Genomic DNA, 27,819 nt, shown 5'->3' with positions numbered 1-27,819 from the left:
GCTTCTTTTTTAAGTTTGATATTGCTGTGTTACATTTAAAATGCCATATCATATGTTAGGAATGTAATCTATTTCAGACCTTATATATGACAGATGATTTTGGTGTCAGGCTCCTTTCTTCACCCTGGGAGGTTACTGTGGGAACTGATATGGCATTGTCAGTGTTCACAATCAACCCATAGTGTCAATGAATATATCAGGTAGTGACATTTGCTGATGAGGCCCTGCCTGTCACCCAAGGCATGCATTCACATTAAAATGTAGTGCAGGAGCCGGGCGGTGGTGGCGCACGCCTTTAATCCCAGCACTCGGGAGGCAGAGGCAGGCGGATCTCTGTGAGTTCGAGGCCAGCCTGGTCTCCAAAGCGAGTTCCAGGAAAGGCGCAAAGCTACACAGAGAAACCCTGTCTCGAAAAAACCAAAAAAAAAAAAAAAATGTAGTGCAGGAAATTAAGATGTTATCACCCGTTGTCATTTATCATCACAGATTCAGCTTTCCAAGCTTGATTTCCTTTCTCCTTTTATTTTTGCCTATACAAGCTATATAGTTCTTTTGTTTTTCTCTCCTAGTCAGCCCTTTACTCTTTATGTCATTAGGCCAGGCCTAAGCTTTGTTGGAAATCAATTATTCACTGGTGCTAAGAGGATAGTTTTACATATTTACCTTGAAAGTAATTCACACACCAGATTTCCTTGTTCTTCCTTATGCTTTTTTTATTGTTTTATTTGTAATTGTGTAGATCTTGTCTCTCCAATCTCAGTCTCTGATTTTCTATGCCTGATAATACATTTGAGGTGAAGTAACACTGTTGCTATGAATTCGTCTACTACCTCTGAATATGTTAGATCTTTTTCTGCCTTCTTTTCTACGCAGATTTTGATGCTTTTGGTTTGGGAGCAATGAAGTCACATAATATCACAAATAGTACTCCCATGCCTGCCAAGCATTTAGAAAGACCCTATGTGTACATTCTTGCTTTATTACGCAAATAGTGCATGATGGAACACCTCTGATTAGTGACATTTGATGCCCAGTTCCAATGGGTACATATAAGGGAGCCCACAGAGTTTTGATAGTGAGATATGAGCTTAGTTTATCAGCAATGCCTCAAAGAGGTGATTAGATCATGGGCATGGTTATTAGATGTTTTGAAAGGTCTACAGTTGTTTTTAACAATTGGAGTATGTGGTAAAATGATCAATTTTACCAAGATTTTATAGTGCTGTTAGCTGCAATTTGCAAATTAACAGAGACGGGGTGGTGGTGGTGAGTACAAAAAATAGATATATTAATGGCGTAGTAAGCAGTCAATAGAGTTTAAAATTCCAAGAATCATTAATAAACTTTATTTTTAAGAAGAGGAAGAAGAAGATGAAGAAGAAGAAGAAGAAGAAGCAGAAGCAGAAGCAGAAGCAGAAGCAGAAGCAGAAGCAGAAGCAGAAGCAGAAGCAGAAGCAGAAGAAGAAGAAGAAGAAGAAGAAGAAGAAGAAGAAGAAGAAGAAGAAGAAGAAGAAGAAGAAGAAGAAGAAGAAGAAGAAGAAGAAAGACAGACGACAAAGACGAAGAAGACTGAGGAGGAGGAGGAAGAGGGGAAGAAGAAGACGGATGAGCAGGAGGAGGAGGAGGATGAGAAGGAGGAGGAGAGAGAATATAACTTTTCAGTATGCCAGTATTTTGAAGTGCAGAACATTCCTCAGTGTAGCTCTTGTACCATGTATGGCACATTACAAATGAAAAGTGGAGGAGTTGTGTTGATTCTAAAGTTTTCATCCAGGAGTCAAACAACCAAGTTTAGAAGTTTTGGGAGACAAGGGATATCATCAGAGATAGGAAATTTATAGAGTTATGGGTTTCATAATCACAAATTGTGTGTGTTCTCTGAGGAATATCCCTCAAGTTACTTTATTTGTATATGTTTATAGGCTACATCACAATGTAGATGGACATAACAGGAAGCTAACTGCTCTGAATTATGAAGACCTTGGAAATATTATTAGAATATACAATTGAAAATATCACATTTTGCATTCCTATCCAATTCTAGGACATAACACATAGTGAGTGGACAGTTGCAATAAAATACCTGAGTGTTTTAGTCGTTTGCTTAATGTTTTCAGCAAATTCCATAATTGTTGTAAAAATAGTAAATGGACTTTTAATTAAAAAAAACAGAAGCTGATATTATGGTAAATTCTGATAGATAGGAGATACAAAGTAATAAGCCACTGCCATGTCTAACTTTGCCAACTCCATGAATCTCTTGAAGGCATGTTTCTTATTCCCTAGCCAAAGCTATCCAGGTGAATAGCCTCTAGGTCCTGTCTCTTCAGGTTGTATACACCTTTGTCTGCCCAGCCATGACTTCTTTCCTAGTGCTGGAATTAATGGCATAAGTGCTTCCCAAATACTGGGATTAAAGGTGTGAGATCTCTAGTACAGGAGTTAAAGGCAAATGACTACTGAGTATTAGAATTAAAAGTGTATTTCAACAATGCCTGTCTTTGTTTCTCTCCTAGACTGAGTCAATCCCATGTAGTTCAGGGTAGCTTTGAGGCGCTGAGATACCAAGAGATCTCTGCTTCCCCAGTGATAGGATTACAGGTGTGTCCCACCACTTCCTGTCCTCTAGGTTTAATCTAGAGGCTTGTTCTCTGTTCTGTTTTTCAGGCACATTAATCGTGGTACATACTATATCACCATATGAACCTGGGATTGACACTATGTTTACCTCACATTGATGTGCACCTCATCATTACACTAAAATGTGATGGCTATTTAAGTATATCTCTACTCTTGAAATTGTATCAGATCCATATAAATACATAATTCTTTCACTATGAAAACCAGGGAACATTCTAATGTATCCTGTGGAAGAATGGTGAAGTGACAGATGTATGAGTGGCTTATATTATTTACTAATCTGACAAAAGTGGAAAGTTTTTTTTTCTCAATTATTCTCGCCCTGAGATGATGTCCATGAGCTAGTAGTTGTTCTCATATCCATGCATACTCAGGTGCTTTACATGAACAAAGAAAACAAAAAATAGAGCAAGTACATGAAAAAACAATGAGTAGTTCTTGAGGACTATTTATAATGAGGTGGATGTACCAAATTTGTTCAAAATTTCAATAATCACATTTTACTGCACAGGAAATTGTATGAGTATGAATTGCAATTGTGAAACTGAAAGTAATGCAAAATGCATGCAAATGTGTAGAACCACACCAAAAATCGAACAAACAAATGTGCAATTGCTGAAGGTATATATGCATCATGAGTATTACTTTCTGAAAGGAATATATCAGATTATTGCTTAATCAACATAACACCTTAAGCTATGATATGCAAATTGGGGATTTTCAGAGCAGGGCTTCAAAGTCAACCCTCTATTTTCAATACAAGCATTCCATTTCAGGCATTCATATAAAACCATACATATGCATGTATGTGTGTGTGTGTGTATACATATTCATATATATATATATATATATATATATATATATATATATATACTGTTCTTGTAACAACTGAATTTCAAGCATTGCATCATTTTTGTTGGGGAAGCTAACATGTCATATCAGAAACTGTCAGCAGCAAGCAGCAACTGACTGCAGAGAATAATAATCGTCCATCTCTAGGCAGAAATGGAGGCTTTTGTGTAGATAGGCAAGATGTAGACACAAGCAGAGGGATAAATGATGACCCACCACTTACCACACTTTTTTTTCCTTTTAATAATTGGAGTGAGAACTCAGCATCAATTTCATTCTTTCCCTCTCATCCACTTTCAGTCACTGCTTCTACTGCTACATGTATTCATTCAGAGGATGACAAGAATGAATCAACAGCTCCTGTGTTCATCTACAAGGTAACCTCAGGATTTGCCTTTATTGCTGGAATTGAGATCACTCTCCTTATTGGTTCTTATTCAATGATGAATTTGAATGTACACTGTCCTTCAATCAGAAGCAAGGAGTGCTTATAAAAGAGACAGCATTATGAGCTCTTACCAGTCAGGCTCTGGCCATATTCCAGGACACAGTGGGTCCTGGGTGTGGCTAAAGCCCAACTATACACTGGATAGGCAAGGCAGACTGCTCCTGACATGTACAGGATTCACAGCCTGTGGAAATCCCAGCAAAAGCAGGGATTGTTTGATTCCCTTGATTATAAGTACTAGTCACCTGCTCTGTCTCCTGTGCAGGATGTAGCATCCTGCTTGTGAAGCAACTGCTTCTCTGTTAAGATTTGATATTGCTGTGTCAGACTTGAAATGCTGTATCATCTGTTAGGAATGTTGTCCATTGCATACATTAGTATATGACAGATACTGGCAGAGTCAGGTTCTTTTCTTCAACCTGGAAAGCTACTGTGGGAGATATTCCGGCATAGTGAGTGTTCACTAACAACCCCTAGAGTTTAGATGTATAATATTTAGTGACATTTGTTGAAGAAATCTTAACTATCATAAAAGGCATGCTTTCACAATTAAATGTAGTACAAGTAATTGTTTTGATCACCCTGTTGCAATATGTCATCACAGATTAATCTCTCACAGCTTGATTCGATGTCTCATTGAATTTGCCATTTAAAAGCCCTAGCCCATTCCTCTTTATTTCATGAGGCCAGACATGAGATTTGTTGCAAATCAATTATTTACTGGTGCTGAGTGGATGGTATTTTATATTTACCTTCTAAATAATTATACTCCAGTTTTCTTGTTTCTTGGTTATAATTTGTTTGTTTGTTCTTTTTTTTTTTTTGGTTTGTTCTATAAGTGTGCAGATCTTTTCTCTGTAACCTCCACCTATGAACTCCTCTGTCTTATAATACATTGGAAGTTAGATAACACTGTTCCTATAGATTCATCTACCACCTCTGAATCTGTTATATTTTTTCTGCCTTCTTTACAACATAGAATATTGATGCTTTCTGGGTTCGAGAGGTGAAGTCAAGTAACATGACTAATAGTACACCCAAACCTGCCAGGCATATAGAGAGACCCCAACTGCACATCCTTGCTTTATTTCCCATCTAGTCCATGATGGAAGTCCCTGGTTAGAGACATTTGATGCCCAGATCCAACAGTAACATATATGGGAACCCAAAGAATTTTGATGTGAGACCTGAGCTTGCTTTACCAGAAAGGCTGTGTAAGACTTGATTAGACCATGTGGCTGATTTCTAAGTGTTTTGAAGCACCTACAATTCTTTATGACAATTGGATATGAGGGTAAATTTATCAATTTTAATGACAGTTTTTAGGTGCTTTTACCTGCAGTTTGAAATTAACAGAGCCAGGAGGGAATTAGAAACAAAATACCTATATTAATGGATTAGGAAGCAGTCAATAGAAGGTTCATCGTGCTAAGAAATGTTAAAGTGACATTATTTTATAAAAAGAAGAAGAGAGTACATAACTTTTCATATTTCAATATTTTGAAGTCTAGGGTATTTCCTCAATATAGCTCTTGTGCAATGTATGAGATACATTGAAAGAAGTGTGGAGATACTGGGTTGATGCTATATTTTGATCTAGGAAGCAGACACCCACGTTTGAAAGTGGTGGAAAACAAGGATAGCATCAGAGATAGGAAATTTATGAAGTTATTACTTGCATAATCAAAAAATGTGTGTTTTCTGAGGAATATCCATTAAATTAATTTATGCTTTCCTGAATATAGTCTACACCATAATGTATTTGAATATATCAGCAAACTAACTGTTCAGAATTATGAAGAAGTTGGAAATATTATAAGAATATACATATTAAATTATGGCAGGTTATTACCATCCAATTCTAGGACAAAGGCATAGTGAGTGGATAGTGAGAGTAAAATACCTGAGTTTTACTGGACAGTTTGCTTAACATATTCTGAGAATTTCATAACTGTGTACAAATAGTAGATGCACTTTTTAATTAAAGATGAAACATCGGAAGCTTATTTTGGCTTAAATTCTGATACATGGGATAAACAAAAGAACGATACTGCCATGTCTCACTCTACCAACTCCATGAATCCTCTAAATGAATGTCTCTGAGTCCTTAGCCAAAAGCTATCCAGGTGAAAAGCCTCTAGTTCCTGTTTCTTCTGGCCTTATATACCTTAGTGTGTCCAGCCATCACTTCTTTTCTAGTGCTGGGATTAATGGCATAAGTGCTTCCCAAAACCTGGGATTAAATGTGTAAGATCTCAAGTGCAGGTATTAAAGGCAAATGACCACCAAGTACTAGAATTAAAGGTGTATTCCAATAATGCCTGGCTTTGTTTCTTCCTTAGAATGAATCAATCTCATCTAATCCTGCATAGCTTTGAAGGCTCAGAGATACACACAGATCTCTGCTTCCTAAGTGGTGGGATTTTAGATGTTTGTCACCATTTCCTCGCCTCTATGTTTACTCTAGTGGCTTGTTCTGTGTTGCGGTCTTCAGGCACATTCTTTAGGGAACAAAATATATGACCACACATACATGAGAGAAACACTATCTCTATCTGACTTTGATGTGCATGTCTACATGTCACTAATATGTGATGGCCATTTAAGCATACCTGTAGTCTGGAAACTGTATCAGCTGCATATTCATGGATAATACCTTCACTATAAATCCCAGGGAACATTCTCGTGTAACATGTGGAAGAATGGTGAATTAAAAAAATGTATGAGTGGCTTACATTTTTTAGTAAGCAGACAAATGTGGAAAGACAGATTTTCTCCACTATTCTATCCCTGGTATTCTACCCATGTGCTAGTAGTTATTCTCAAACCCATGCATACTCAGATGATTTGCAGGAATACAGATAACCAAAAATAGAGCAAGTACATGATCAAAGGATGGAGTAGTATTTGCAGACTAGAGAGATTCTAGTGAAGGGTATGCAATAAATTTGTTCCAAATTTCAATTGTTACATGTTAATACTGAAGAGGAAAATTTAAGAGTATGAAGTGGTAACGTGAAACCAATATTAATTCCAAATACATGCAGACATGTGTAGAACCACACCAAAAATCAAACAGACAAATGTTCAATTGCCTAAGGTATATATGTATCATGAATATATCTTTCTAAAAGGAAAATATTAGATTATTCCTTAATCAACATGAAACTGTAAGATAGGATATGCAATTTAGGAATGTTCAGAGCAAGTCTTCAAATTCATATCTCTATTTACAATACAAACATACAAACATCCATTTTCAGGCACTATACACACACACACACACACACACACACACACACACACACACATATATATATATATATATATATATATATATATATATATATATAGCTCATGTCACAACTGAATTTCAAGCATTTAATCATTTCTGTTGAGGAAGCTAACATGTCATATCAAAAAATGTCAGCAGCAAGAAACAACTGGCAGCACAGAATCATAATCGTCCATCTCTAGGAATAAACGGAGGCTTTCATGTAGATAGGCAGGATATAGATACCAGCAGAGGGATAAAGGATCACTCCCAACTTGCCACTGGTTGTATTTTTCTTTTTGATAATTGGAGTGAGGACTCAGGATCAATTTCGTTCTTTCCCTCTCATCCACTTTCAGTTTCGCTGCTTCTGCTGCTACATGTATTCAGAGGGAGACAAGAATGAGTCAGCACCTCCTGTGTTCATCTCCAAGGTAACTACAGGATTTGCCTCCATTGCTATAACTGAGATCACTGTCCTTATTGGTTCTTATTCTCCGATGAATTTGAATGTACACTGTCCTTCAATCAGAAGCAAGGAGTGCTTATAAAAGAGACAGCATTGCGAGCTCCTACCAGTCAGGCTCTGGCCATATTCCAGGACACATCAGATCCTGGGTATGACTAAAGCCCGACTATACATTGGATAGACAAGGCAGACTGCTCCTGACATGTACAGGACTCAGAGCCTGTGGAAATCCAAGCAAAGGCAGGGATTGCTTCATATCCAGCTTTATAAATCCTAGTCACCTGCTCTATCTCCTGTGCAGGAAATAGCATCCTGCTCCTAAAGCAACTGCTTCTCTGTTAAGATTTGATATTGCTGTGTCAGACTTGAAATGCTGTATCATCTGTTATGTTAGCAAGGTAATCAATTGGAGACCTTTGTATATGACAGATGCTAGTGGAGTCAGGCTCATTCACCCTGGGAGGATACAGTGGGAACTACTCTGGCATTGTCAGTGTTCCGAAGAAATCTTAGAGTCTATGAATATATCATGCAGTGATATTTGCTGCTGAAACCCTACCTGTCACAAAATGCAGACTTTCACAATATAATGTATTGCAGGATATTAAACTGTTATCATTATGTTGTCATTTATACTCACAGATTCAACGTTGCAAGCTTGATTTGCATTCTCCTTGTATTTTGGCATTTACAAGCTGTAGTTCCTTTGTTCTTCTGTCTTAGAAATCCTGTTCCTTATTATGTCATCAAGCAGGCCTGAGCTTTGTTGGAAATCAATTATTTACTGCTGCTGAGAAGATGGTATTACATATTTCCCTTTTAAGTTATTCACACACCAGATGACTTTGCTCTTGACTATGATTTGTTTGTTTATTTGGTTGTTTTTTGTGTAACTGTGCAGATCTTGTCCCTGTAACCTCAGCCTCTGAATTCTATGTCTTGTCATACATTAGACACTAGATAGCACTGTTCCCACAGATGCATTCACTGTTCCCACCCCTAAATCTGTTATATTTTTTTCTACCTTCTCTTTGACATAGACTATGGATGCTTTCTGGGTGGGAGAGATGAAGTCAAGTAACATCACACACAGTACAGCCAAGCCTGACAGGCATATAGAAAGAACTCTCCTGTACATTCTTGCTTTATTTCCCAAATTTTGCATGATGGAACACCTCTGATTAGAGACATTTGATGCCAACCTCGAAAGGGTACATATATGGGAGCTTACGGGGTTTTGCTAGTGAGATCTGAGCTTGCTTTTCCAGCAAGGTTGAATAAGAGGTGATTAGACCATGGGCCTCATTACTAAGTGTTTTGAGGCATTTACACTTGTTTCTAACAAGTGGAGATGGTGGTAAATTTATCAATTTTACTGACTTTTTTTATAGTTCTTTTAGCTGCAATTTTCTAATTCATAGAACCAGGAGGATATGAGTGGAAACAGTGGCTATATTAATGGCTTAGTAAGCAGTCAATAGATGCTTCATCGTGCCAAGAAGTGTTAGAATGACATTAGTTTTAAAAAGAAGAAGAGAGAACATAACTTTTCAGTATTCTGATATTTTGAAGTGCAGGACATTCCTCACTGTAGCTTTTGATTCATATATGAGGGATTACAAAAGCAGTGTTGAGATACTATGTTTTTATCTAGGAAACAGACAACCAAGTTTGGAAGTGATGGAAAAAAGGATAGAGTCAGAGAAAGAAAATTCTTGGAGTTATTGGTTGCATAATCACAATATGTGTGTGTTTTCTCAGGAATATCCATCAAGTACTTTATGTTTTCCTGAATATAGTCTATTCAACAATGTAGATGGGTATATCAGCAAGATAACTGTTCAAAATTATGTAGAACTTTGAAAAATTATTAGAATATACAATCAAAATATGATATTTTGCATCACTATCCAATTCTTGTAGTGAAGACATAGGTAGTGGATAGTGAAAATAAAATCCCTGAGTTTTAATGAACAGTTTGCTTAAAATATGTGGCAAATGCCATAGCTGTTGTACAAATAGTAGATGGATTTTAAATAAGAAAAAAATAAAACAAACAAAAAACCAGAAGCTCATATTGGGGTAAATTATGACAGATGGGAGAAACAAAGGAACAATCCATTGCCATGTCTCATTTTTCCAACTCCATTAATCCTCTGAATGAATGTCTCTGAGTCCTTAGATGAAAGCTCTCCAGGCAAAAAGCCTCTAGTTCCTTTATCATAAGGACTTATACACTTTTGTCTGCCCAGCCAGCACTTCTTTTCTAGTGCTGGGATTAATGGCATATGTAACTTTCAATTACTGTGATTAAATGTGTGAGATCTTAAGTGTAGGTGTTAAGGCAAATGACAACCAAGCATTCAAATTAAAGGTATATTCCAACAATACCTGTCTTTGTTTCTCTCCTAGACTGAGTCTATCCCATATAGTCTCTTGTAGATTTGAAGGCTGTCAGATACAAACAGATCACGGCTTCCCCACTGATATGATTTCAGGTGTATGGAACCACTATGTTTAATCTATTAGTGTGTTCTCTCCTGTGATATTCACATATATTATTTAGGGTACACAATATATCACCATTCATACCGGGAGAAAACGCTATATCAGTGTGACATCGGTGTGCAACTCTGCATGCCACTAAAATGTGCTGGCTATTTAAGCATAACTCTATTCTTGCAATTGCATCAACTGCATGTTGATGCATAATTCTTTCACTATGAAAACCAGGGAACATTCTAATGTATCCTGTGGAAGAATGGTGAAGTGAAAAATGTATGAGTGTCTTATTTTATTTAGTAAGCTGCCAAAAGTGGAAAGATAGATTTTCTCAACTATTCAGGCCCTGAGATGTTGCCAATGGGCTAAATTTTTGCTCACATTCATGCATACTCAGGTACTTTACATGAACAAAAATAACAAAAAATAGAGTAAGTACATGATCAAAGGATGGCGGAGTAATTGCAGACTATAGCTGTGATGGTAATGTAGTGAATTTGTTCAAAATATGAATAATCACACATTAATCCTGAACAGGAATTTTTTTACATTTTTAAATTTTATTTTACAATACAATTCAGTTCTACATAATAGCCACAGATTCCCTTGTTCTCCCCCTTCCTGCCACCCTCTCTTTCCCCCCAGCACACCCCGCATTCCCACCACCTCCACATCAAGGCCACCCCCGAGGACTGAGATCAACCTGGTAGACTCAGTCCAGGCAGGTCCAGTCCCCTCTTCCCAGATTGAGCCAAGCGACCCTGTATGAGTCCCAGGTTTCAAACAGCTAACTCATGCAGCAAGCCCAGGACCTGGTACCACTGCCTAGATGCCTCCCAAACAGATCAAGCCAATCAACTGTCTCACCTATTCTGAGGGCCTGATCCAGTTGGGGGCCCCTCAGCCTTTGGTTCATACTTCATGTGTTTCCATTCGTTTGGCTATTTGTCCCTGTGCTTTATCCAACCTTGGTTTCAACAATTCTCACTCATATAAACCCTCCTCTTTCTCGCTAATTAGACTCCCAGCGCTCCACCTGGGGCCTAGCCGTGGATGTCTGCATCCAGATTCCTCAGTCCTTTGATGGGGTTTCTGGCACAACTATTAGGGTGTTTGGCCATCCCATCACCAGAGTAGGTCAGTCCCGGCTGTCTCTCAGTCACTGCCAGCAGTCTTTTGTGGGGGTATCTTTGTGGATTTCTGCGTGCCTCTTTAGCACTTTGTTTCTTCCTTTTCTCATGTGGTCTTCATTTACCATGGTCTCCCATTCCTTGTTCTCCCTCTTTCTTCATCTGGGTGGGATCTCCTGTTCTCTTTCCCTTTACCCTCACTGTTCATTGCTCCCACTTATGTCCAGGCTGTTCAAGTAGATCGCATCCATTTCTCCGTCATCGGGTGATCCCCATGTCTTTCTTGGGCTCCTGTTTTCCAGGTAGCCTCACTGGTGATGTGAGTAGCAGTCCAGTCATCCTTGTTCCATATCTAGTATCCTCCTATGAGTGAATACATACCATATTTGTCTTTCTGAGTCTGGGTAACCTCACTCAGGATGATTTTTTCTAGATCCATCCATTTGCCTGCAAACCTCATGATGTCATTGTTTTTCTCTGCTGAGTAGTATTCCGTTGTGTATATGAGCCACAATTTATTTATCCATTCTTCAGTTGAAGGGCATCTAGGTTGTTTCCAGGTTTTGGCTATTACAAACAATGCTGATATAAACATAGCTGAGCAAGTGCTCTTGTGGTATGATTGAGCATTTCTTGGGTATATGCCCAAGAGTGGTATAGCTGGATCTTGGGGGAGATTGATTCCCAATTTTCTAAGAAAGCGCCATATTGATTTCCAAAGTGGTTGTAGAAGCTTGCATTCCCACCAGCAGTGGAGGAGATTTCCCCAAGTTCCACATCGTCTCCAGCATAATGTGTCCTCAGTGATTTTGATCTTAGCCATTTGGACAGGTGTAAGGTGGTATCTCAGAGTTTTTTTAATTTGTATTTTCCCGATGACTAGGGATGTTGAGTAATTCCTTAAATGTCTTTCAGCCATTTGAGTTTCATCTGCTGAGAATTCTCTGTTTAGTTCTTAAGCCAATTTCTTAATTGCACCGTTGGTCATTTTGATGTCTAATTTCTTGAGTTCCTTATATATTCTGGATATCAGCCCTCTGTCAGATGTGGGGTTGGTGAAGATCTTTTCCCATTATGTACGCTGTCTCTTTACCTTGTTGACTGTATCCTTTGCTCTACAATAATTTCTCAGTTTCAAGAGGTCCCATTGATTGATTGTTTCTCTCAGTGTCTGTGCTACTGGTGTTATATTTAAGAAGTGATCTTCTATGTCAATGCCTGAACAGGAAATTTTATGAGTATGAATTGGCACTGTGGAACCAAAATTAATGCCAAATGCATGCAGACATGTGTGGAACCACATAAAAAATGAAGCAGACAAATGTGCAATTGCTGAAGGTATATATGTATCATGAATATATATTTCTAAAAGGAATACATCAGATTATGGCTTAATCAATATGACACTGCCAGCTATGATATAGGGATATTCTGAGCAGGTCTTCAATGCACATCTCTATTAACAATACAAACATCCCATTTCAGGCACTATGTACACACACACACACACACACACACACGTATATATATACGTGTGTGTGTGTGTGTGTGTGTGTATCATGTCACAACTTAATTTCAAGCATTTAATCATTTGTCTTGGGGAAGCAACCATGTCTTATCAGAAACTGGTAGGAGCAAGCAGAAACTGGCAACAGAGAATCACAATCGTTTCTTCTTTAGGCAGAAATGGAGGCTTTCATGTAGATAGGCAAGAGATAGAAACCAGCAAAAGATAAATGATCTCGCCCTACGTGCCACACATTTTTTTTCCTTTTAATAATTGGAATGAGAACTCAGGATCAAGTACGTTCTTTCCCCTCTCATCCACTTTCAGTTTTGCTGCTTCTGCTTCTACATGTATTCAGGTCTGAGACAAGAATGAGTCAGCAGCTCCTGTGTTCATCTCCAAGGTAACCTCAGGATTTGCCTCCATTGCTGGAATTGAGTTCACTGTCCTTATTGGTTCTTATTCTAAGACGAATTTGAATGCACACTGTCCTTCAATCAGAAGCCAGGAGTCCTTATAAAAGTGACAGCATTGGAAGCTCTTCTCAGTCAGGCTTTGGCCATATTCCAGGACACAGTGGGTTCTGGAAAAGACCAAAGCCCGACTATATATTGGATAGACAAAGCAGACTGCTTCTGACATTTACAGGAGTCAGAACCTGTTGAAATCAGCATAGGCAGGGATTGTTTTATTCCCTGCATTATAACTCCCAGTCACCTTCTCTGTTCTCTGTGCAGGAAGTTGCTTCTGAAGCAACTGCTTCTTTTTTAAGATTGATATTGCTGTGTCAGACTAGAAATGCTGTATCATCTGTTAGGAATATACTCCATTTCAGACGTTTGTATTGAGAGACACTAGTGGAGTCAGGCTCCTTTCTTCTTAATGGGAAGTCACTGTGGGAACTTTTATGACATCGTCTTTGTTCACAAGCAACCCTTAGTGTCTATGAATACAGCAGGCACTGACATTTGCTGATGAGACCCTACCTGTCACCCAAGGCATGCATTCACAATAAAATGTGTTGCAGGAAATTAAGATGTTATCATCCCGTTGTCATTTATCATCACAGATTCAACTTTCCAAGCTTGATTTGCAGTCCCCTTGTATTTTATTATATACAAGCTGTAGTTCTTTTGTTCTTCTTCCCTAGTCAGTCCATTCTTCATTATGTAATCATGTCAGGCCTGAGGTTTCTTGAAATTCAGTATTTACTGCTGCTGAAAAGATGGTATTACATCTTTACCTTCTAAGTAATTCGCACAACAGATGTCTTTGTTCTTAGTTATGATATTTTTGTTTGTTTGTTTGTTGTGTAACTTTGCAGATCTTTTCTCTGTATCCTTAGCCTGTGAATTACAATGTCTTTTACACATTGGACCCTAGATAACACTATTCCTACAGATAAATCTGTCCCCTCTGAATCTGTTAGATTTTTTTTCTGCCTTGTCTTCAACATAGACTATTGATGCTTTCTGGGTGGGAGAGATGAAGCCAAGTAAAATCAAACATAGTACACCCAGGTTTGCCACACATATAGAGAGACCCTGCATGTGTATTCTTGCTTTATTTCCCAAATAGTGTATGATGGATCACCTCTGATTAGATACATTTGATGCCCACATCCACTGGGTACATATATGGGAGCCCATGGAATTTTCCTAGTGACATCTGAGGTATCTTTACCAGCAATGTTGCTTGAGAAGTGATTATACCATGGGTTTGGTTACTAAGTGTTTGAAGGGTGTACACATGGTTTTAACAATTGGAGATGATGGTAAAATTATCATATTTGCTGAGGTTTTTTTTTATAGTGATATTAGCTACAGTTTGCAAAGTAGCAGACCAAGGTGGTATTAGTAGAAATAATTGCTCTATTAGTACATTTAGTAAGCAGTCCATAGAAGCTTAAGGGTGCCAAGCAGTGTTAAAAGACATTGTTTTCAAAAAGAAGTTGTTTAAGAGAGAATGTAACTTTTCAGCGTTTAGATATGTTGATGTGCAGAACATTCCTCAGTGTACCTCTTATTCTATGAATGAGGGATTACAAAAGAAGTGTGGAGATACTGGCTTAATCTTAATGTTTTTTATCCAGGAGTCCAAAAAACAAGTTTGAAAGTGGTGGACGAAAAAGGATTGCTTTAGAGATAGGAAATTTTTGTTGGTTGCATAACACAATGTGTGTGTGTACTCTGAGGAATATACCTCAAGTTACTTTATGTTTCTCTTTTTATACTCTACACCACATTGTAGATGGATATATCAGCAAGCTATCCGCTCTAAATTATGAAGAACTTGGAAATATTATTGGAATATACAAATGAAAATATGACATTCTGCATTACCATCCAGTTTTGGGACATAATGCATTGGTAGTGTGTTGTGGTAATATTGTGTTCCCCAAAATATTTGCATCCTAATAAACTTATCTGGGGTCAGAGTACAGAACAGCCACTAGACATAGAGGCCAAAAAATGGTGGCACACACGCCTTTAATCCTAGCATTCTAGAGTCAGAGATCTGTCTGGATATCTTTGAGTTCATGGCTACACTGGAAACAGCCAGGCCTGGTAACAAGAGACTTTAATTCCAGGAAGTGATGACAGGGATAAAAAAGGTAGATAAGACTTGAAGACCAGAAACTAGAGTTGTTTAAGCTTTTAGTCTTCAAGCAGCAGTTTAGCTGAGATTCATTCTGGATCAGGACTCAGTGGCTTCCATTCTGAGGAAACAGGATCATTTAAGTAATTGGCAATGTGAGGTTTCTGTGGCTTGATCTGCTTCTCTGATCTTTCAGTATTCACCCCAATTCCTGCCTTCAGGTTTGTTTTTATTAATAAGAACTTTTAAGATTTGTGTTACAGTTGGTAGGTATAGTAAAATACCTGAAATTTAATAGAGAGTTTACTTATCATATTTGGTGATATCCATAAATGTTGTACAAACAGTAGGCAGACTATTTCATTAAAAAAATGGAAGCTGATATTGGGGTAAATTTTGATATATGGGAGAAACAAAGGAACAAGACGCTGCCATGTCTCACTCTGCCAACTCCATGAGATATCTCAATAAATGGCTCTGATTCCTTAACGAAAAGCTATCCAGTTTAAAAGCCTCTAGTCCTTGTGTCCTTGTGCCTTATATACCTTAGTCTATCCAGCCATCACTTCTTTCCTAGTCCTGGGATTAATGGTATATGTGTTTCCCAAAACCTGGGATTAAAGGTATGATATCTCATGTGCAGGTGTTAAAGTTAAATGACAACTGAGTACTAGAATTAAAAGTGTATTCCAATGATGCCTGGCTTGGTTTTTCCTTAGACTGAGTCAATCCCAAGTAGTTCATGTTAGCTTTGAATGATCTGAGATACAAACTGATCTCTGCTTCCCCCGTGATAGGATTTCAGATATGTACCACCACTTCCTGTCCTCTATATTTAATCTATTGGCTTGTTCTGTGTTCTGATCTTCAAGCACATTATTTAGGGTACACAAAAGATCACCACACATACCTGGAAGAAACTCTATGTCAATCTGACATTGGTGTGCACCTCTGCATGCCACTAAAATGTGCTGGCTATTTAAGCATACTTCTACTCTTGCAATTGCATCAGCTACATGTTGATGCATAATTCTTTCACTATGAAAACCAGGCAACATTATAATGTATAATGTATAATTTTGTGAAAGAATGGTGAAGTGAAAAATGTGTGAGTGTCTTATATTATTTAGTAAGCTAACAAAAGTGGAAAGATAGATTTTCTCTTCTATTCTAGCCCTGAGATGCTGTCCATGGGCCAATATTAATTCTCATATGCATGCATACTCAGGTGCATAACATGAACACAGATAACAAAAAATTGAGCTACTACATGATAAAGGATGGACTAGTGATTACAGACTAAATCTGTGAAGAGAATTTAGTGAATTTGTTCAAATTTTCAATAACTACACATTAATCCTGAAAAGGAAATTTTATGAGTATGAATTGGTATGGTGGAACCAAAATTAATGCCAAATGCATGCAGACATTTGTGGAACCACACAAAAATTAAACACACAAATGTTCAATAGCTGAATGTATATATGTATCATGAATATATCCTTCTAAAAGGAATAGATCAGATTATTACTTAATCAGCATGACACTGTAAGATACAATATATAACTTAGGAATGTTCAGAACAGGGCGTCAAAGTCACATCTCTATTTACAATACAAGCATCCCATTTCAGGCACTATGTACACACACACACACACACACACACACAAACACACACACACACACACGTGTATATATATATATATATATATATATATATATATATATATATATATATACCTGTGTGTGTATATATATATATATATATATATATATATATATATATATATCTCAGGTCACTACTGAATGTCAATTATTTAAACATTTCTATTGGGGAAGCTATCATGACATATCAGAAACTGTCAGCAGCAAGCAGAACCTGGCAGCAGAGATTCACAATTGTGCATCTCTAGGCAGAAAAGAAGGGTTTTGTGTAGATAGGCAGGATGTAGAAATAAGCAGAGGGATAAATGTTCATGGCCTACATGCCAGAGGTTTTTTTTTCCCCTTTTAATAATTTAAATGAGAACTCAGGATCAATTATGTTGTTTCCCTGTCATCCACTTTCAGTTTCACTGCTTCTGCTTCTACATGTATTCAGAGGGAGACAAGAATGATTCAGCAGCTCTTGTGTTCATCTCCAAGGTAACCTCAGGATTTGCCTCCATTGCTGAAATTGAGACCACTGTCCTTATTGGTTCTTATTCTACAATGAATTTGAATGCACACTGTCCTTCGATCAGAAGCAAGGAGTGCTTATAAAAGCGACAACATTGTAAGCTCTGGCCAGTCAGGCTCTGGCCATATTCCAGGACACAGTGGGTCCTGGGTATGACTAAAGCCCGACTATACATTGGATAGGCAAGGCAGACTGCTCCTGACATGTACAGGGGTCAGAGCCTGTGGAAATCAGCAAAGACAGGGATTGTTTTTTTCCCAGCATTATAGTGATTCCCTAGTCACCTGCTCTGTCTCCTGTGCAGAAAGTAGCATCATTCTTCTGAAGTAACTGCTTCTTTTTTAAGATTGATATTGCTATGTCAGACTTAAAATTCCTTATCATATGTTAGGAATGTAATCTATTTCAGACCTTATATATGACAGATGCTTTTGGTGTCAGGCTCCTTTCTTCACTCTGGGAGGATACTGTGGGAACTGATATGGCATTGTCAGTGTTCACAATCAACCCATTGTGTCAATGAATATATGACATAGTGACATTTGCTAATGAGACACTACCTGTCACCCAAGGCATGCATTCAAAATAAAATGTAGTGCAGGGTATTAAGATTTTATCATCAGTTTTCATTTATCATCACAGATTCAGCTTTCCAAGCTTGATTTCCCTTCCTATTTTATTTTTGCCTATACAAGCTATATAGTTCTTTTCTTTTTCTTTCCTAGTCAGCCCATTCCTCTTTATGTCATTAGGTCAGGCGTTAGCTTTGTTGGAAATCAATTATTTACTGGTGCTAAGAGGATAGATTTACATATTTACCTTGAAAGTAATTCACACACCAGATTTCCTTGTTCTTCCTTATGCTTTTTTTGATTGTTTTATTTGTAATTGTGTAGATCGTATTTCTCTAATCTCAGTCTCTGATTTCCTATGTCTGATAATACATTGGAGTCGAAGTAACACTGTTCTTATGAATTCATCTACTAACTCTGAATCTGTTAGATCTTTTTCTGCCTTGTGTTCTACATAGACTTTTGATGCTTTTTGGGTGGGAGAGATGAAGTCGCATAATATCAAAAGTAGTACTCCCAAGCCTGCAAAGAATTTAGAAAGACCCTATGTGTACATTCTTGCTTTATTACCCAAATAGTGCATGATGGAACACCTCTGATTAGTGACATTTGATGCCTGGTTCCAATGGGTACATTTAAGGGAGCCCACAGAGTTTTGCTAGTGAGATGTGAGCTTAGTTTATCAGCAAGGCCTCATAAGAGGTGATTAGATCATAGGCATGGTTACTAGGTGTTTTGAAAGGTCTACACTTGTTTTTAACAATTTGAGTATGTGGTAAAATGATCAATTTTACCAAGGTTTTATAGTCCTGTAATCCGCAATTTGCAAATTAACAGAGCGGGGATGGTGGTGGTGAGTACAAATAATAGATATTTTAATGGCGTATTAAGCAGTCAATAGAGTTTAAAATTGCCAAGAATCATTAATAGACTTTATTTTTAAGAAGAAGAAGAAGAAGAAGAAGAAGAAGAAGAAGAAGAAGAAGAAGAAGAAGAAGAAGAAGAAGAAGAAGAAACAACAAAGACGAAGACTGAGGAGGAGGAGGAGGAAGAGGAGGAGAGGAGAAGAGAGAATATAACTTTTCAATATTCCAGTATTTTGAAGTGCAGGACATTCCAATGTATCTCTTGTACCATGTATGTCAGATTACAAAAGAAAAGTGGAGGAACTGGGTTGATTCTAAAAAAAAAAAAAAAAAAAAATAAGGTTTTCATCCAGGAGTCAAACAACCAAGTTTAGAAGTTATGGGAGACAAGCGATATCGTCAGAGATAGGAAATTTATAGAGACTGGGTTTCATAATCACAAATTGTGTGTGTTCTCTGAGGAATATCCCTCAAGTTACTTTATTTTTATATGTTTATAGGCTATATCACAATGTAGATGGACATATCAGGAAGCTAACTGCTCTGAATTATGAAGACCTTGGAAATATTATTAGAATATACAAATGAAAATATGACATTTTGCTTTCCTATCCAATTCTAGGACACAAGGCATAGTGAGTGGATAGTTACAGTAAAATACCTGAGTGTTTTGGCTGTTTCCTTAATGTTTTCAGCAAAATCCATAACTGTTGTAAAAATAGTAAATGGACTTTTAATTTAAAAAAACAGAAGCTGATATTGTGGTAAATTGTGATAGGTAGGAGAAACAAAGTAATAAGCCACTACCATGTCTAACTTTGCCAACTCCATGAACCTTTTGAAAGCATGTTTCTTATTCCCTAGCCCAAAGCTATCCAGGCAAATAGCCTCTAGTTCCTGTCTCTTCAGGTTGTATACACCTTTGTCTGCCCAGCCATCAATTCTTTCCTAGTGCTGTAATTAATGGCATAAGTGCTTCTCAAATACTGGGATTAAAGGAGTGAGATCGCTAGTACAGGAGTTAAAGGCAAATGACTACTGAGTATTAGACTTAAAAGTGTATTCCAACAATGCCTGTCTTTGTTTCTATCCTAGACTGAGTCAATCACATGTAGTTCAAGGAGGCTTTGAGGCCCTGAGATACCAAGAGATCTCTGCTTCCCCAGTGATAGGATTACAGGTGTGTCCCACCACTTCCTGTCCTCTATGTTTAATCTAGAGGCTTGTTCTCTGCTGTGTTTTTCAGGCACATTAATTGTGGTACACACTATATCACCATACGAACCTGGGATTCACACTATGTTTACCTCACATTGATGTGCACCTCATCATTCCACTGAAATGTGATGGCTATTTAAGCATATCTCTACTCTTGAAATTGTATCAGCTCCATATAAATACATAATTCTTTCACTATGAAAACCAGGGAACATTCAAATGTATCCTATGGAAGAATGGTGAAGTGACAGATGTATGAGTGGCTTATATTATTTACTAATCTGACAAAAGTGGAAAGTTTTTTTTTTCTCAATTATTCTAGCCCTGAGATGATGTCCATGAGCTAGTAGTTGTTCTCATATCCATGCATACTCAGGTGCTTTACATGAACAAAGAAAACAAAAAATAGAGCTAGTACATGAAAAAACAATGAGTAGTCCTTGAGGACTATTTATAATGAGGTGAATGTACCAAATTTGTTCAAAATTTCAATAATCACATTTTACTGCACAGGAAATTGTATGAGTATGAATTGAAATTGTGAAACTGAAAGTAATGCAAAATGCATGCAAATGTGTAGAACCACACCAAAAATCGAACAGACAAATGTGCAATTGCTGAAGGTATATATGCATCATGAGTATTACTTTCTGAAAGGAATATATCAGATTATTGCTTAATCAACATAACACTTTAAGCTATGATATGCAAATTGGGGATTTTCAGAGCAGGGCTTCAAAGTCAACTCTCTATTTTCAATACAAGCATTCCATTTCAGGCATTCATATAAAACCATACATATGCATGTATGTGTGTGTGTGTGTGTGTGTGTGTGTGTGTATACATACATATATATATATATATATATATATATATATATATATATATATATATCTGTGTGTGTGTGTGTGTGTGTGTGTGTGTGTATACTGTTCTTGTAACAACTGAATTTCAAGCATTTCATCATTTCTGTTGGGGAAGCTAACATGTCATATCAGAAACTGTCAGCAACAAGTAGCAACTGACTCCAGAGAATAATAGTCGTCCATCTCTAGGAAGAAATGGAAGCTTTTGTAGATTGGCAGGATGTAGACACAAGCAGAGGGATAAATGAACACCCACCACTTGCCACACTTTTTTTTCCTTTTAATAATTGGAGTGAGAACTCAGCATCACATTCGTTCTTTCCCTCTCATCGACTTTCAGTCACTGCTTCTGCTGCTACATGTATTCATTCAGAGGCTGACAAGAATGATTCAACAGCTCCTGTGTTCATCTACAAGGTAACCTCAGGATTTGCTTCCAATGCTGGAATGGAGATCACTGTCCTTATTGGTTCTTATTCTCCGATGAATTTGAATGGACACTGTCCTTCAATCAGAAGCAAGGAGTGCTTATAAAAGAGACAGCATTGTGAGCTCTTACCAGTCAGGCTCTGGCCATATTCCAGGACACAGTGGGTCCTGGGTGTGGCTAAAGCCCGACTATACATTGGATAGGCAAGGAAGACTGCTCCTGACATGTACAGGAGTCACAGCCTGTGGAAATCCCAGCAAAAGCAGCGATTGTTTGATTCCGAGGATTATAAGTACTAGTCACCTGCTCTGTCTCCTGTGCAGGACGTAGCATCCTGCTCCTAAAGCAACTGCTTCTCTGTTAAGATTTGATATTGCTGTGTCAGACTTGAAATGCTGTATCATCTGTTAGGAACGTTGTCCATTGCATACCTTAGTATATGACAGATACTGGCAGAGTCAGGTTCTTTTCTTCAACCTGGAAAGATACTGTGGGAACTATTACGGCATAGTGAGTGTTCACTACCAACCCCTAGATTTTAGATATATAATATTTAGTGACATTTTTTGAAGAAATCTTAACTATCATAAAAAGGCATGCTTTCACAATTAAATGTAGTACAAGTAATTGTTTTGATCACCCTTTTGCAATATGTCATCACAGTTTAATCTTTCGCAGCTTGATTCGATGTCTCCTTGTATTTTGCCATTTAAAAGCCCTAGCCCATTCATCTTTATTTCCTGAGGCCAGACATGAGATTTGTTGCAAATCTACGATTTACTGGTGCTGAGTGGATGGCATTTTATATTTACATTCTAAATAATTCATACTCCATTTCTTCTTGGTTATAATTTGTTTATTTGTTTCCATTTTTTGGTTTGTTCTATAAGTGTGCAGATCTTGTCTCTGTAACCTCCACCTATGAACTCCTCTGTCTTATAATACGTTGGAATTTAAATAACACTGTTCCTATGGATTCATCTACCACCTCTGAATCTGTTATATTTTTTCTGCCTTCTTTACAACATAGAATATTGATGCTTTCTGGGTTTGAGAGGTGAAGTCAAGTAACATCACTAATAGTACACCCAAACCTGCCAGGCATATAGAGAGACCCCAACTGCACATCCTTGCTTTATTTCCCATCTAGTCCATGATGGAAGACTCTAGTTAGAGACATTTGATGCCCAGATCCAACAGTAACATATATGGGAACCCAAAGAATTTTGATGTGAGACCTGAGCTTGCTTTACCAGAAAGGCTGTGTAAGACTTGATTAGACCATGGGGCTGATTACTAAGTGTTTTGAAGCACCTACAATTCTTTATGACAAGTGGATATGATGGTAAATTTATCAATTTTAATGATATTTTTTAGGTGCTGTTACCTGCAGTTTGAAAATAACAGAGCCAAGAGTGTATTAGAAACAAAATAGCTATATAAATGGATTAGGAAGCAGTCAATAGAAGCTTGATCATGCTATGAAATGATAAAATGACATTATTTTTTTAAAAGAAGAAGAGAGTACATAACTTTTCATATTTCGATATTTTGAAGTCTAGGATATTTCCTCAGTATAGCTCTTGTGCAATGTATGAGATACATGGAAAGAAGTGTGGAGATACTGGGTTGATCCTATATTTTGATCTAGGACTCAGACAACCACGTTTGAAAGTGGTGGAAAACATGGATAGCATCAGAGATAGGAAATTTATGAAGTTATTACTTGTGTAATCACAAAACGTATGTCTTTTCTGAGGAATATCCATCAAAATAATTTATGCTTTCCTGAACATAGTCTACACCATAATGTAGATGGATATATCAGCAAACTAACTGTTCATAATTATGAAGAACTTGGAAATATTATTAGAATATACAAATTAAAATATGGCAGTTTTATTGCCATCCAATTCTAGGACAAAGGCAAAGTGAGTGGATAGAGTAAAATACCTGAGTTTTACTGGACACTTTGCTTAACATATTATGGGAATTTCCTAACTGTGTACAAATAGTAGATGCACTTTTTAATTAAAGATGAAATATCGGAAGCTGATTTTGGCTTAAATTCTGATACATGGGATAAACAAAAGAATGACACTGCCATGTCTCACTCTACCAACTCCATGAATCCTCTGAATGAATGTCTCTGAGTCCTTAGCCAAAAGCTATCCAGGAGAAAAGTCTCTAGTTCCTGTTTCTTCTGGCCTTATATACCTTAGTGTGTCCAGCCATCACTTCTTTTCTAGTGCTGGGATTAATGGCATAAGTGCTTCCCAAATCCTGGGATTAAATGTGTATGATCTCAAGTGCAGGTATTAAAGGCAAATGACTACCAAGTACAAGAATTAAAGGTGTATTCCAATAATGCCTGGCTTTGTTTCTTCCTTAGAATGAATCAATCCCATCTAATCCAGCAAAGCTTTGAAGGCTCAGAGATAAACACAGATCTCTGCTTCCCAAGTAATGGGATTTCAGATGTTTGCCACCACTTCCTTGCCTCTATGTTTACTCTAGTGGCTTGTTCTGTGTTCTGGTCTTCAGGCACATTCTTTAGGGAACAAAATATATGACCACACATACATGAGAGAAACACTATCTCTATCTGACTTTGATGTGCATCACTGCATACCACTAATATGTGATGGCCATTTAAGCATACCTGTAGTCTGGAAACTGTATCAGCTGCATATTCATGCATAATACTTTCACTATAAATCCCAGGGAACATTCTAGTGTATCATGTGGAAGAATGGTGAATTAAAAAATTGTATGAGTGGCTTACATTTTTTAGTAAGCAGACAAAAGTGGAAAGACAGTTTTTTTTTTTTTTTTGGTTTTTTCGAGACAGGGTTTCTCTGTGTAGCTTTGCGCCTTTCCTGGGACTCACTTGGTAGTCCAGGCTGGCCTTGAACTCACAGAGATCCACCTGGCTCTGCCTCCCGAGTGCTGGGATTAAAGGCGTGCGCCACCACCGCCCGGCGACAGTTTTTTTCTACTATTCTATCCCTGGTATTCTACCCATGGGCTACTAGTTATTCTCAAGCCCATGCATACTCAGATGATTTAAAGGAATACAGATAACCAAAAATAGAGCAAGTACATGATCAAATGATGGAGTAGTAATTGCAGACAAGAGAGATTCTAGTGAAGGGTATGCAATAAATTTGTACAAAATTTCAAAAGTTACATGTTAGTACTGAAGAGGAAATTTTAAGAGCGTGAAGTGGTACCGTGAAACCAAAATTAATTTCAAATGCATGCAGACATTTGTAGAACCACACCAAAAATCAAACTGACAAATGTCCAATTGCCTAAGGTATATATATATATATATATATCATGAATATATCTTTCTAAAAGGAAAACATCAGATTATTCCTTAATCAACATGAAACTGTAAGATAGGATATGCAATTTAAGAATGTTCAGAGCAAGTCTTCAAATTCATATCTCTATTTAGAATACAAACATACAAACATCCATTTTCAGGCACTACACACCCACACACACACAGACACACACATACACACACACATTATATATATATTGCTCATGTCACAACTGAATTTCAAGCATTTAATCATTTCTGTTGGGGAAGCTAACATGTCATATCAGAAACTGTCAGCAGCAAAAAGCAACTGGCAGCAGAGAATCACAATTGTACATCTCTAGGAAGAAGTGGAGGCTTTCATGTAGATAGTCAGGATGTAGACACCAGCAGAGGGATAAAGGATCACTCCCAACATGCCACTGGTTGTATTTTTCTTTTTGATAATTGGAGTGAGGACTCAGGATCAATTTCGTTCTTTCCCTCTCATCCACTTTCAGTTTTGCTGCTTCTGCTTGTACATGTATTCAGAGGGAGACAAGAATGAGTCAGCAGCTCCTGTGTTCATCTCCAAGGTAACCTCAGGATTGCCTCCATTGCTAAAACTGAGATCACTGTCCTTATTGGTTCTTATTCTATGATGAATTTGAATGCACACTGTCCTTCAATCAGAAGCAAGAAGTGCTTATAAAAGAGACAGCATTGTGAGCTCTGACCAGTCAGGCTCTGGCCATATTCCAGGACACAGTTGATCCTGGGTATGACTAAAGCCCGACTATACATTGGATAGACAATGCAGCCTGCTCCTGTCATGTACAGGACTCAGAGCCTGTGGAAATCCAAGCAAAGGCAGGTATTACTTCATATCCAGCCTTATAACTTCTAGTCACCTGCTCTATCTCCTGTGCAGGAAGTAGCATCCTGCTCCTAGAGCAACTGCTTCTCTGTTAAGATTTGATATTGCTGTGTCAGACTTGAAACGCTGTATCATCTGTTATGTTAGCAAGGTAGTCAATTGAAGACCTATGTATGTGACAGATGCTAGTGGAGTCAGGCAATTTCACCATGGGAGGATACAGTGGGAACTACTCTGGCATTGTCAGTGTTCACAAGAGGCTTTGAATTCTATGAATATATCATGCAATGACATTTGCTGCTGAGACCCTACCTGTCACAAAATGCAGATGTTCACAATATAATGTATTGCAGGATATCATTCTGTTGTCATTTACACTTACAGATTCAACGTTGCAAGCTTGATTTGCATTCTCCTTGTATTTTGGCATTTACAAGCTGTAGTTCCTTTGTTCTTCTGGCTAAGAAATCCTGTTCCTTTTTATGTCATCAAGCAGGGCTGAACTTTGTTGGAAATCAATTATTTACTGGTGGCAAGAGGATGGTATTACATATTTCCCTTTTAAGTTATTCACACACCATATGACTTTGTTCTTGACTATGATTTGTTTGTTTGTTTTTTGTGTAAATGTGTAGATTTTGTCCCTGTACCCACAGCCTCTGAATTCTATGTCTTATCATACATTGGACACTAGATAGCACTGTTCCCACAGATTCATTCACTGTTCCCACTCCTAAATCTGTTAGATTTTTTTCTATCTTCTCTTTGACATAGACTATTGATGCTTTCTGGGTGGGAGAGATTTAGTCAAGTAACATCACACACAGTAGAGCTAAGCCTGACAGGCATATAGAAAGAACCCTCCTGCACATTCTTGCTTTATTTCCCAAATAGTGCATGATGGAAGACCTCTAATTAGAGATATTTGATGGCAACATTGAAAGGGTACATATATGGGAGCCCTCAGGGTTTTGCTAGTGAGATCTGAGCTTGTTTTACCAGCAAGGCTGCATAAGAGTTGATTAGACCATGGGGAGATTACTAAGTGTTTTGTAGCATCTACACTTGTTTCTAACAATTGGAGATGGAGGTAAATTGATCAATTTTACTGACTTTTTTTACAGTTCTGTAAGCTGCAGCTTTAATTAATGGTGCCCAGGGATTTGAGAAGAAATTATAGCTGTATTAATGGCTTAGTAATCCGTCAATAGAAGCTTCATCATGCCAAGAAGTGTTATAATGACATGATTTTTAAAAAGAAGAAGAGAGAACATAACTTATCAGTATTCTGATATTTTAAATGCAGGACATTCCTCAGTATAGCTCTTGATACATGTGTGAGGGATTACAAAAGAGGTGTGGAGATACTATGTTTCTATATAGGAAGCAGACAACCACGTTTGAAAGTGGTGGAAAAAAAGAATAGCATCAGCGATAGGAATTTTATGAAGTTATTACTTGCATAATAACAGCATGTGTGTATTTTCTGAGGAATATCCATCAAGGCATTCTATATTATCCTGAATATATTCTACACCCCAATGTAGATGGATATATCATCAAGCTAACTGTTCAGAATTATGAAGAACTTGGAAATATTATTACAATATACAAATGAAAATATGGCATTTTCTATTACTATCCAATTCTAGGACAAAGGCATAGTGAGTGGATAGTGAGAGTAATCACCTGAGTTTTACAGGACAGTTTGCTTAACATATTCTGGGAATTTCATGACTGTGTATAAATAGTAGATGGACATTTTAATTAAAAATGAAAACTTCAAATCTGATATTGGAGTAATTCTCAACATGGGAGAAACAAAAGAACAAGATATTGCCAAGTCTCACTTTGCCAAATCCATTAATCCTCTGAATAAATGTTCTGAGTCCTTAGCCAAATGCTATCCAGGTGAAAAGCCTCTAGTTCCTGTTTCCTCGGGTCTTATCTACCTTAGTGTGCCCAGCCATCACTACTTTCCTAGTGCTGGGATTAATGGCATATGTGCTTCCCAAATCTTGGGATTAAAGGTGTGAGATGTCAAGTGCAGGTGTTAAAGGAAAATGACCACCAGTACTAGA

The 27,819-nt window shown here is 37.6% G+C and overlaps 1 protein-coding gene across 1 annotated transcript in view; it reads left to right on the top strand.

Moving 5' to 3' along the window:
- The window catches only part of LOC107400294 (uncharacterized), a 44,966-nt gene that overhangs the window by 12,879 nt on the left and 4,268 nt on the right, over positions 1-27,819 (top strand). The window contains exons 4-11 of the mRNA XM_076544071.1: positions 1,357-1,661; positions 2,517-2,601; positions 3,793-3,869; positions 7,574-7,648; positions 17,491-17,565; positions 20,133-20,217; positions 21,462-21,538; positions 25,383-25,457. Coding sequence (XP_076400186.1) covers positions 1,357-1,661; positions 2,517-2,601; positions 3,793-3,869; positions 7,574-7,648; positions 17,491-17,565; positions 20,133-20,217; positions 21,462-21,538; positions 25,383-25,457 — 854 coding nt within the window. The remainder of the gene's footprint in view (positions 1-1,356; positions 1,662-2,516; positions 2,602-3,792; positions 3,870-7,573; positions 7,649-17,490; positions 17,566-20,132; positions 20,218-21,461; positions 21,539-25,382; positions 25,458-27,819) is intronic.

Source organism: Peromyscus maniculatus, chromosome 1, assembly GCF_049852395.1.
Source record: "Peromyscus maniculatus bairdii isolate BWxNUB_F1_BW_parent chromosome 1, HU_Pman_BW_mat_3.1, whole genome shotgun sequence".
NCBI classification, from domain to species: domain Eukaryota; kingdom Metazoa; phylum Chordata; class Mammalia; order Rodentia; family Cricetidae; genus Peromyscus; species Peromyscus maniculatus.
The sequence above is the reverse complement of the archived record's forward strand: the minus strand, read 5'-3'. Positions and strand labels throughout refer to the sequence as shown.